Source organism: Pungitius pungitius, chromosome 5 (assembly GCF_949316345.1).
Source record: "Pungitius pungitius chromosome 5, fPunPun2.1, whole genome shotgun sequence".
NCBI classification, from domain to species: domain Eukaryota; kingdom Metazoa; phylum Chordata; class Actinopteri; order Perciformes; family Gasterosteidae; genus Pungitius; species Pungitius pungitius.
The window spans coordinates 15,086,613-15,099,281 of NC_084904.1; the positions used below are offsets into that span (position 1 = coordinate 15,086,613).

Genomic DNA, 12,669 nt, shown 5'->3' on the forward strand with positions numbered 1-12,669 from the left:
GTAGTGGGTAAGAAACTTCACCAATCCAGAGTAGGGAGGATATTTAGTTTAGTTCTAACAGCCCTACTAAAGTCGTCCGGGAGAGTGCAGAGTGGCCACGGGGAACGTTCTACCTTTTGTTAACGTGAATGCAGACGGTGGAATGTGATATCCTGTGCATATCCTTTGTTACCACAGTACAGTCCCATGGTTTTACTCTCCGTTTTGCCCAAACCTATTGACTCTGGGTATGTTGTGGAGTCAAGAGAGCACTTGTTGCAACCCTTTGTCCACATATAGGCCTATTGAAGTAGTGAACGGACGGGTTTCTGAAAAGAGACTCAACTGTCCACCTGAAATTATAAACCTAAAAAGCCCTCTGACTTTATCTTAGACCCTGTTCATGCTGAAAGGCTGACTGTGTAAACTGTAATTTACAAGTAACCAGATCACATGTGGGTCTCCAGACGGTGTAATCCTTTGCTTTTGTTACAACATTGATACGCACGGTCACAATGCAGGAGTGGACAAGCTGGCTGAAGGATCCTTATCTGTCTAACAAAACCACTAAGAGAGTTACACTTATGTGACGGGTCCAGAGTGGATGCTTAAGTAAAGGACTGTAATCTGCCTCAAATCAAATATACATTACAGCCAATCAGCAGGACTGATTTCTATGAGAAATGGGATGAAAAAAAAAAAAAAAAAAAAAACACAGCAAAGCTGACTCCACTACAGCAGGTGAGGTGAGTTACCTCTTATTGGGAGTCGGTGTCAGGCTCTCCTGCTTCACACCTGGGCTGCTAAAGGGATCCTGTGGGTAAGGTCCAGGGGACAGCGACGCCGGGCTGGAGATTGTGTACTCTTTGTAGTTCTGGTTCTCATCTCTACTCACGATCACGGCCTCCTACAAAACACCACATCAGAGGAATGTTATTGCGTTATTAGTGAAAGCAATTGTATTTTTACCAATGCATTTTTGACACACAAGTAGTGGACAGCTTATGTGAGAAGCGTAATCCAAAAGGTTTACATACTTTGTATTCAGCATCACCATGTATTTTAGGTGGTGCTTTGGGATCAATTATGATCACAATAAAACAGGAAAAAAGTACTAAAATCCATAATGTCTCATATTGCTTCCAACTTGAGGAGGAAATAGTCAGATATGTAATAAACAGATGTGTTATGCTTGGATTCGTAGAAATGAAGCAGCATGACGCCCCCTCTGCGAGTGGTGAAAATAACAAATCCACAGGTGCCAATCAAGACCGGTATACAAATAAAATATGGAGAATGCTGCTGCAGGCATCAACATGTGATTTGATGAGCAGTAATTAGGACAAACTGTAGAAAGATTAAATCTCCCGCGAAGCTTCAAATCTGACCTGGAAGCGCCCGGTGAGCTGCTCAGGGGTGCTGATGCCGTTTGTCTGTCCAGAACTGGGAGGTCCGGGTCTTGAAAAACAGAAAACCACGTAAATCAAATAACCTGCAGTTTCAATCCCAGTCTAATGTAGAATTTGGAACAACGTCTGATCTCATCACAGCTGAACTAAGAAAAGTCAACTCAGGCATTCAACATGTTAATATTAAATAAACAAGCAAGGTACTTAAAACTGCATAAAGCAACATTCAAACGATGCACGTGGAGTAAGAAATGGGTTCACAGATTTAAACACAGTCTTTGCCCATGACCCTTTTTAGGGTCATGGGCAAAGACTTGAAACTACAAAAAAACATTTGACTTCCCTTTTGCTATTTTACTTGAGTCAATCATTATGCGGCCATGACTTTTCTGTAGGAGAGCATTATTGCAGATTCTGTCTTTTTAAAATATTCTCCCAATATAGATCTCATCTTTCCAACTAGTAACTTGTTATACCTTCTAAAATAGAAAACACTATCTCTAAGCAATTCCCATTATTGAATTTGGAGGGGAAAATATAGCTATATGTGCCAATTCAAACACACAGTGCCCCCCTGGCTGCAAGGCCAGAAGCTGACTGGCTTTTGGTTGAGCCCGAGGTAATGAGGCACACAGGAAGGCCTGGATGCCTGTGGTAAATCACCCAGAAACACACCTCTCGTGGCCTGGGCGCTACATGCTAAGTAGATGAGATGGCAAGAAGACAAAAGGACGGTCTGAAAAACCACATGCCTGAAAAATGTCTTAACTGTGTGCTAAACTTCCACTTTAAAAAGAAGTGCGCCAAGTTCAACTTTCAGTGATCAGATCAGCTGTCTACTCAGTTTATGCATTTTCAATACAGAAAAGCAATTAGCTGCTGGTGAAATTAAAGCTGTAACTTTAGTTCACAGAGATGCCAAACTGACATAAATCAGCACGTGAAACCCTTTGCGGATACTTGCTGTGAACAGCTGTCACTGAGAAGACATGCACTTAAACCGCCCGCAGCAGATTCTTTAAACATGTGCATTGTAAGAATACCTCTCCGTTAAGATAAATCAAAACATTAAAGAACATAATGTTGACCCGAGTTCAAGAGGATTCAAATCCCCAAAAAGGTAAAAGGTTAAACACTCTTATATGGGTCAAGTGAGCAGTAGTTGGGACAAAACAAGCCACTACGTCATTGGAAATATATATTCCTGCACTGGCCGGACAACAGTAAATTGATTTAAAAGAACTAGGTCTGAGGCTAATGTTGGGTTTTCGGGCAAAAAAGAAACACACAGCAGTACATGCTCAGCACAGCTTCTCAGTATCGGAACCGGTATAGCCCTGTGGTAAAACCACACCCAGTGGGCGCTCTAATGGCCAACTCCATTACAGGCAGACAACTGCTCTTGTCAACATGACATCATCCACAAGGCATCACTGAACAATGAAGTCCAAACAAGTCGCCACGAACAAAGGCAGACAAATGTTTGCAGGGTCCATGACAAGACAGTGAGGCTGTAGTTGCTTTGTTATGTTAAAATAAGCACAGATAGCAATGGTCTAGGATGAACACTGCGTTGGAAGCACAGACAATAAACCACTGCCTCGGGATACAGCAGCAGAAACCGCTAATGCCAGCTTCTTCCAGCCAGATGTTGAGCTGGATAGAGGGAGCGCTCAAATAAGCAAACACATTACAGATTTCTGCTACTCCATGACGCTTATATGAACACAATGCTGCTTGAGTGGTTAAAAGACAGGAGCCACTTCATAGTTTTGGGTGATAAAAACCACTGACAGTTTACAGAGTGGGATTAAAGACGTGGCAGGGCTACACGGTGGCATTGTCCTGGGCGGGCAAGATGTAAAAAAGGTGTCCCTTTTGGCTTGAGGGAGACATGACTTCAGCAGGAAAAAATCCACACAGGGGGAAAACGGTCAGACGTCCAAGGGGGAAGTGTGGGAACGCACACGTGCGTGAGAGGAGAGCAGAGAGAGAGAATCATTGGGAGCAACAGTGACAATAAATGAGAATATAGGGAGGACCTTTAAATCAAAATGCCAGCCAACAGCAGCCCTGGCTCAAAGGACAGCATTTTAAGCAGCCAAACAAAGTTATTACAAGGGAAGGGAACACTGTGGCTCTCGTACATGCTGGCATTTCCCCTGATTGAAATCACTTGTTTCTGTTTGTTCCCTGCCCGCATGACGTAAAAAAGAAAAAGAAAAAAGTAAACACTGATGGAAGCAGAGACAACTGTGGTCTTGGCACAAAAGGGACTATTAGGAATACTCATATGGGCAACAATGGTGCACAAAGTCACTTGAAACTGTATGCCTTCTATGTTAGTAAATCCAATATGCACAAGCCTTTTGAGCCTGTGATGCATTTCAGCGTACCTCTCCACTAACAGCTGCAGCTGGGTCTTTGAGTTCTTGATCGCGTTCTGGGCCTCCACGTTCAGCATGTCGGCCGTGTTTTTCCCATTGATCGCCAAGATAATGTCCCCAGGTTGCAGGTCAGCCTGGTCTGCCTTGCTGGCTCCGGTGACCTGTTGAACAGAAGAACAAGCTCTTAGGTCCTTCTGGCTGCAGGTCATAACCCTTAATGGATGATGTCCATCTGGTGAGGGTTCTTCAGTGAAAGAGTTCTGCATCAACAAAATAATAAATAGTTGACAATATCGAACGCCGAACGCCTTTAACTGTTAATGCGGTCTTTCTACAGCACATAACTTTTGCAGCGAAAGCCATTCAAAGCAACAACAAAAAATGCGTTTTAGCCACATGGATCAAGGTGGTGCTGGTCAGATTCATGACACCCTTGGGGAAAATTATTAGTGTGACACTACTGGAAGGTTTTACGAGGCCTGACCTTTGCAGCCGGCCTCACCGCATGTCAAAGCCAATGCAATATCACCACATCAGAGGGAATTCCACACTAATGGGCTGGAACATAACATCCTTGCCACCGCTTTAAGCTTGGTTCCTTTGTCCCTGGCGCACACACTCAAACATGCAGGCATACCAAGACAAAAGTCTAGATGAGGAGGTTGATGCTGCTGGTGAAACTTCGGAGTGGAAGTATGACATGAATGCAAAACAAACCTAAATGAAGAGCTAATCCGAGGACAAAAGACTCAATCTTGCATCTCTAGAGTACAATATGGATGCCAATAGAGTGCCAGCCAAGAGGCTGTTTGTCAGTTTAGTCGAGCCAGAGGGGCAATATCTCTGAGGGCCCACTCGAGAGGCAATCAAGTGTTGCTGTGGTGACCCACAATAGTGCACGCCTTTTCTGATCAGGACACGCCTGGTTTCACATAGACTAACGGCAGTCGGGGGCACTTTTCCAGGGTTGTTGCCACTGTGAAATGGAGGCTAGTTATCTTTCAGGCCAACGGGAATAAAAGAGGGCACCCACGTCGTCTCCGTGCCAAGTGCAAACCACTTCAGATGGGCCAGGCCTGTGGTTGCAGGGAGGGATGCCCACAGGGGGAGACGGGTCGTTTCTTAAACTGGGTTTCCAAACCGATTTCAGGGATGAAAGTTTTTTTCTCAGCAGGACCCCCCCCCCCCCTACGTAAATTCAGAGAACCCGTTTGATAGTCGAGACAAGTAAAAGTGCTGGGGTTGTTTTAGGTAGCAGTAACTAAATCTGATTTATTATAGCATGAAGTGGTCTAGGAGGCAAACTATAAATGCTTGAAGTCAAAGTTGTTGCGACGCTCTGGTACCCTGCAATGGCTCAGCGATACTTTATAGTCGGAGGAGCTACTGGGGAAGTGTCACTGGTAAAAGCAGATGATGCTGTGTGACCACAATGAACTGGGTGTTTCTGGCATGCAGAAGGTTTCCTGATGGTGTTTACTGTGTTTATTCTGCATTGTGCGCGAATAGGAATTTACTGATGAACCTTGTAATGCACAAGGGATCGCAAAAAAAAAAAATACCACACATTCTGCACTGTGGAATCAGGAACCCCTCACCTCCCACCTCAACTTCCACTGTAACTGTAATCAGTGGTTTCCTTCTAATGTAATCTACTTCCATTCTTTTCCAACGGGTTCAGTAGTCAAGGAAACAGGTACGGGGCAGCCCACGGACAAAAAACAAAGACAAGAAAAGGGGTAGTGAGGAGGAAGTCGACATTGCATGCCATTACAGGCTGCGTTTTGACAAAAACAGAGGATATGATTTGATAGGGCGGGACCAGTTTCAGCATTGGAGCCGCTTTTGACGAGTACCTTTGACACAGTGATGGCCTTCTTGAAGTCCCGTCCTCCGAGTATTCTGAAGCCCCATGGCGAAGGGCCGATAAGGTTCACCGTCAGCGCCATTTAGTGATCAGGTCAGCACACACGTGTCGAAACTCCTGGAGAGAGAAGACAAAAAAATTGATAAAGACACACCGTGAGATTTGACTTGTGTAACATACATGTGCACGTCTAAATAAGTTTCTGCTGGCCTGGTTTAATATCAGATCAACAAGTGAAGACCATGAATATTTGCATAATTTGCCTTTAATCTCCAGCAACACTTCACAGGCCCGAGTCCCCCTTGACAAGGCGCGAGACCATATTAAATAGGAATTGGAAGAATCTGAAACCAAAGACACATGAACAACATTGTTCGAGTGCCTTCAAGAGTTTCATTAAATCCAAATGCTCGTTCAAAAGGAAACTTCCAAACTAAAAAGTTGTATAAGCACACACTGAGCTGGGTGCTTTGCAGACTTTATTTTGGTGTTTACAATGGTTACAGTGGTGTAGTACCATATCACGACATTGTATGGTAGGGTTAGAGAAGACTTGTTTATAAGAATGGGATGTGTATACACAGTTTTTTAAATATCTGTAGGTCCTTGGTGGATTTGTCATCATATGGTTCAGCTTTGCACAATCGTATATATTGCTTTCCACAAAGTCATTTTTCACCAAGTCTCTTTAGAATTTCAGAAAATGGTTTTATTACTTTTTATTGACGTTTTAAAATAAAATAATTGGAAATGCCAAAGTATAGTGAAACCATGTGGGTTTATCCTTCTATCGTTTCATTCTCTTGAATTGTCTTCAAGAGTCAAAGAAATGATGTAACAGCAAGGGGTCTCTTGTTTTTCTCCATAGGAACACATCGATTGATCTGAACATCATGTTAGGGTTGACAGTTATCGATGTTAAGCATCTTTATCCAATCACAAATCTGCAGCTTCATGTCAAGACAGACAAGGAGCAGATCCCTCACATGTTGCCCTTTAAACTACTGGTGAAGACAGCTGTCAAAATACAACAGACTGCAAAGTCAGAATTGGTGACGACTGTGCGTTGCGTGCTAAGGTCTGTGGCTTATTGGATGGCTGCTTGACTGACTACTCAAAACACCAGTGCATGTTTAAACATTCCTACCAAAAAACTATTCTGGCCCTATATCTGCTGAGTATGACATTATTGCGATTAACAGGGAGATGAACGGTGACCTAAACGGTTCAAAGTATGAAACATGTTGGCATCAAATACTTCCTCAATAAACTCTAATCATTTGCCTCCTCTGGATCCCGGCCAAGTTAAAACACTCTCCTAGAATAGGAATGGGCACACACTTTAGGGATTGTAGTTATAATGATAATGCTTTTTGAAAAGAGGGTAACCTGTGATTTAAACGCTGGTTGAAGCCCGTCTGCATGTTGAGACACAAGAGTTGTGTTGCGTTGGGTGATGACGGGATAAGCACTCGGGAGCATAAACATCTCATCAACACCTGAACAATGCACGCATATACACGCAGCTGCTGTGTCTGAAACATTAGCGTTATTATAGGGGCACATGAAGACACACAAGCTTTTTTTAAGTATAGACCAACCCACTCAAAAAAAGAAACACCAGCAATCCTTGAAAGTAAATGAAAAATGTACACCCAACAGTACTTTACTGTTGCTCTCAACAGAGACACAATGGCATGCTGAATTTGTTCATACAACTACTTATTAATTGTGACCTTTGTACTATTCTCATTTGCTAAAGTTGAGAAAAGCAAAGTCATCCAGAACGTTGAGCAGAACAGTGTCAAGTCATTTCAGACTTACCCCTTTTTGCACCTCTGAATACGTACTGCAGCTCTCAATTAATACACAATCCAAATACGGTTTGCGGTACCCTGATGTTCAGGTTCACCCAAAGCCCCGCTTAGCAAACCGTAATATATCTTTGGCCAACATTGGTCTATAAATAATCTTGCTTATGGTCTAGAGGTAAAGTCCGTCAATGATTACATCAGTTTTTAAAAAGACATACGCAAAACCTTTTGCCGGAGTCTAAGTGGATCAAGGACGTCAGCCACATTGCGCCCTTAAATCCCTCCAAACACCGGCCCAGTTCAAGGGCTGCACATTCCACGAGTGTTGGGACAGGCAGCGCTGACCCAGTGAGCCATTAACAGTCTGGGGCAATTAGCAAGGTAGCCGGGCTCACCGTCATTAGGGCCTCCAGAAGTAAGTGGAATTTTGATAATGACAGTGAGCAGCCGCCCCAAAGTTTCCCAGCCGCTGGGGGTGTCAATTAGTTCCATGAGCCTCAGCAGCTTCTCCTACAGAGCGGCCATTAGCAACCGAGCACCCTGCCTAAAAGGTTGACGGTAATCGTCGTAAAAAAGCGCTAGCGGTGGTAAACGTCAAAGCGAACGGATGGTGAAAGTATGCGATGAGTGGACAAACAGCAGAGAAGAAAAGGCGCACGCTGGTGGTGAGGATGAGGGCCGCACTCGGCGTAATTGGACACTGATGAGGTTTAAAGACTGCACTGCTGCTCGCATAAAAACAGAGGCCTGGAGGAGAGAACTCACAATCACACTAAAGTGCTGTTGGGTTGCTGCCAATTCACATTTTAAAAATGGTGAAATTCTGTTCTGGTGACATCTGCCTTTGCGGCCACACCAATACGGCAGCACAATTCAACACACAAAGAAAGGAATTCTAGTGATGAAGTTCTTTCATTGTTCGCAGGTCAGCCGAGGCATAGCAGGAGTTCAGCACGCAGAGAAGAGAAACTGGTACTAAAGGCGTACGTCATACTCACTCCCGACTGGCATGTTCACGTCTTACCTGCATTCCAACAAACAGCAAGGTTAGAAAGCCTACAACAAGAAGCAGTCAAATGTCCTAAAGGAGGTTGATTTATGAAGTTACAAGTTTAAATTGGTAAACCTAGTTCAAAATGATGCATATAAAAAATATTTGGAGGGTGGATGAATCACCTGTACATTTCTTCACAGCTCATTAATGTTGAGCATTTGCTGCTTTTCTTAAGTCTTGAGATTAAAAAAAAAAAAAAAAATACGTTTCGATTTTTAGGTTGTTGGTCTGATCGTTCTCCCTTAAAAAGCTGCTAAAGCTACTGATGTTTCATCACATCAAAGCACCCTTCAGCATGGCAGGTGATGAACAGGAATGTAATGAGCTCAGATTCAGTGTCTATAAAGGGAACTTTTCATCCTCTCCAGAAGAAATCCAAACCTCATGTATATTCTGTGCGTGTCGAAGGCCTTTTGGACCTTGTCACATCTGAGAGATTGTCCCTACAGGCAGATGAGATAGTGGAGGTATGAAGGGGAAGAGCAAGCCTATCCGAATGTCGCTTCCAAGGCTCATTGCCCCAACATGCAAAGCCCCAAGGGTTTACATTCGCAAAAACCTGTCAATAATACATTCTTCAAAAGGAAAAACCATGGCCAAAAAAAAAAACTGCTGTTTCAGATAACTAAATTGATTAGTGAAGCGCAAATATGAGCGACATACTACAATAATCCAGATTTTCAAAATATTGAACAAAAATGGACTAGTTTGCCAATTTCTATTGGTTTAGGATATTAACTTGTTATATTGTCTGAATGAGAAAAGACGCTACAATCCTCCGTGTCACTAAACTCCCTTAACATGCAGTTACGAGTAGTTTAGGCTGAACGAGCAGACACAAGTCTGACACCGTGTGTAATTACTGAATTGTAATGTGGCACACCTGATGAGTCATTAACTGTTTTCAGCAAGTCATCACAATACAGTTAGAGCAACCAGTGGTCGTGTTGATCAGAATTGATAAGAGAAGGAAAATGCATGCATGGAAAGGGCACACAGCCTGCTAAATATCCAGAGAGAAAGGGACCAACTGATGAATGTCTCCATCAGTGTGTTTAGCAGATCCTAAGAATCAACACCTCATTCATGCAAAGGAATGGAACATTTGGAGAAACAAGTTTCTACATCTCTACTGCAGTGGTAGTTAAATATTCACAAAGTAAAAGGCAATAGATCAACTGTGTAGATTGCAGACTAAAGCTCTGTACAATAAAATCTCTGAGAGTCAAACCTGGCCACCTACATCGACTCTCCACCGCGTCACAGAGAAGGGGTTTTTTTTGTTGTTATTCTCCCTGAACTCAGAGGAGAAATCCCCCGGATTGAATGAACAAGCACAGAGTCGCTGACATGCCACTAGTGAAAGAACAGCTGATGAACATACCAGACGTTGTAAATCCAACTGAAAGCTCAGGCTGAGCTTTGATGCGAAGGCACTCTCTCGCACTCCGATGATCCACTGTGGCTGAGAGGGAATATTCCTCCTGTGAATCACGCTTGTCAAAGCTCTCACTGGTGGTACAGCAGCGTCAACTTTCCACAGCTCTTGTCAGTGATGCGGTCGGTTGTTGACTCTACCCTGCGTGTCACGCATTACACTGACAAGGCGGCATCGACACACTGAATTTAAAAAAAATTTAAAGAAAGGAATGCAAAAGCGAGCCTCTCCCTGGACTGAGCAGTGGTATACCGTTCTGGGCATTCTTAAAAATCACACCCATTTGGTTAGATACAACAGCAGTCGCTAGGGAGAAATAACATCACACAACAAATGATGTCAAATAGGGTGTTGGTTAATTAGTTTCTGTACAGTCATTTCTACATAATGTATTGAGAATAGTGTGTGTCATCCAAGCAATCACGCACTTGGCCATACCTGTACTTTGTGGGTTCCTCCCTTATTAGTTTTAAGGAGGCCCACTCCTGTAGAAAAATGTTCATGGCCTGTGCATTATAAAAAGGACTGTTTCTAAGATTATCCATCATCCCTTTTTACTAGCGTCATGCAGCTCTGTTACAATGGCCTGGACTGTGTCTACTGTACGGTCATGATTGCTTCACTTTGCATCATCATCATGAGATTGTGTTGCTGATGTGCATGCTGAACAGGCTCAAGACTCTGCTGCTCGGCAAGAAGACTGGTTCACCACATCCTCTGCATTCACAAATAGGCTTTTCTCACAAAAGACACACGAACCAACCAACGCTTTTTGTTCATTGCTTGCACTCGTCAACGAAACCGTTGCAACGGTGCACCTTGGTGCCCTCGAAAGCTTGCTAGATACTGTGTGAGAACCATCCTCTGCCCCAGAAAACGTTTCATCAACTGTCAAATACCGTGCAAAGCCTCTTAAAACCACAGATAGAAATGAAAAAAAACACTAGCACCATCCAGACTTAACCAACTTCGTGCACAACTCCAAACATGTTCCTCACAGAAGGACGCTACCCCTTATAACACACAACATGGTCCTTGTGCAAGTTAAAAAGTCTAAATGCAGTTTTGAAAACAATCCTTCCCTTGTGTTAGACGGTAAAAAACCATCTAAAAATGATTGTTTATTTCCTGGATGGCTTTAGGCCCATTTCATTCTTTAAAAAAAAGAAAAAGAAAAGGAAACCCATTAAGTGAGAGAATGCTTATGTAGAGCATGCATCAAACAGCAGTTCAGCAGAAGGGGTTGGAAAAAGGGTTTCATTCAGAACATTCTTGATTAAAAGTTGAACTCCGTGCAACACCTCAAAGTGCATTCACACCTGCTCAACTCACAAGCAAGATCCGCTCGATGGAGTGAACTGAAGCAATAGCCATGTCTCGACACTTCAGGGTTCAGAATTGAACCAGAACGGAGTCAGTAGGTCATTTTAGGAGAGAAAAGATAGCTGGTTCCCCAGTTAAAACTCAATGTGACGTACACCGCAAATACTGACTTGTACATTCCGGAGGTTGCATGAAGTCCATCTGCTCCAAAAGTCACAAGGACTACTTATTGTGCAAAGGGCGTCCATGCTTTCCTTAACAGGGGTGCATGTCTCTAAAGGAAGGTGGGAAGCTTCATGTGTGGGCCTTTCACTGGCAGCTAGATTGACTTCTCATTATCACATATATCACGCACCATTAGCAAAAAAATAAAAATGCCCTTGCGTGAGAGTGCTGCAGACATTAATTCATATTTGGTATCAATCATAAATCAGCAAGGCTTCACTTCATTCCCTGAACTTCCCAAACCCGGAGATACAGAAATGACCTCAATTACCCGAGAATAAAATCATATGCAATACCCGGCATAAAACTATAGATCACATTACTTACAAACAGAAATGTGACATGCAAGTTGAGGATACCAGTGTGTCACTTAAACGCAGTTTGATGAATTGAGCTGCAGCACTTTGAAGAGGCTGAGAAGCTGCTGTAGAAGCTGCTGAAGCCACGTTCAGCCTACTCACCAAGGTGAGTGCAGTGATTCCAGGGGCCGCTCTTCTCCACCTGTTGAGTCTCGGCGCGCTCCTGGACGACACACCAAGCAGAAAGCACTATTCCCCGTTCCACTCAGCCTGAAACAACCACCGCGTCCCGTCTTGAGAGCAAACGGAGCAGAAAGCGCTGGTAGCGACGCGCTGGTAGTCCACGTCCCTCCCACCTGTAGCTGTGCGCAGAACTGGGATCAGTGGGAAGAGCTCAAAGGGCCATGTGCTGTTACCAAAACAAAAGTTCTGACACGGACAGACAGACTGGGCGTTCCGCATCAGAGGAGGTCACTTGTGAGAGGAGGGCGCAGCAGTGATGATTGAGCCATTTATCTTCAAGACACACGTTTTTTTTGTCTGCTCGCGCCACCTGCTGACGGCGCGAAGCAGAGCAGCCAGCGCCACGTCAATTAACCAGTGACGTCATTCACCGTTTGGCCCCTCCTCCTGCTTGCTTTTTAATTGAGCGTAACCGCCTTCACCTGGTGTCACACGTGCACTTCGGACCCTGATTAGATGGTTCGATTTAATAGGCCAATCTATGTGTCTAATCGATGTAGCAGGTGATGAAGTGAAGCATAAAACTTGCTTTCTTTTAAATGATCATCATGACTAAAGGTGTTTTGTATTTGATACGTGAATAGAGGCAAAATAGCCCAAACTGAAATTAAAATAAAAACTGTACAATGAA

At 43.7% G+C, this 12,669-nt stretch overlaps 1 protein-coding gene across 3 annotated transcripts in view; it reads right to left on the reverse strand.

Moving 5' to 3' along the window:
• The window catches only part of pdlim2 (PDZ and LIM domain 2 (mystique)), a 28,964-nt gene extending 16,655 nt beyond the window's left edge, over window positions 1-12,309 (reverse strand). The window contains exons 1-5 of one of the 3 annotated variants that reach the window (XM_062562398.1): window positions 11,958-12,309; window positions 5,632-5,759; window positions 3,785-3,936; window positions 1,368-1,437; window positions 735-886 (exon numbers count right to left, since the gene is read on the reverse strand). In XM_062562398.1, the coding sequence (XP_062418382.1) occupies window positions 735-886; window positions 1,368-1,437; window positions 3,785-3,936; window positions 5,632-5,724 (467 nt within the window). In that variant the 5' untranslated portion in view covers window positions 5,725-5,759; window positions 11,958-12,309. Of the gene's footprint in view, window positions 1-734; window positions 887-1,367; window positions 1,438-3,784; window positions 3,937-5,631; window positions 5,760-9,894; window positions 10,139-11,957 lie in introns of those variants that run through there. The other 2 variants (XM_037481679.2, XM_037481680.2) reach the window with 2 other exon arrangements.
• Between the last annotated feature and the right edge of the window lie 360 nt (window positions 12,310-12,669).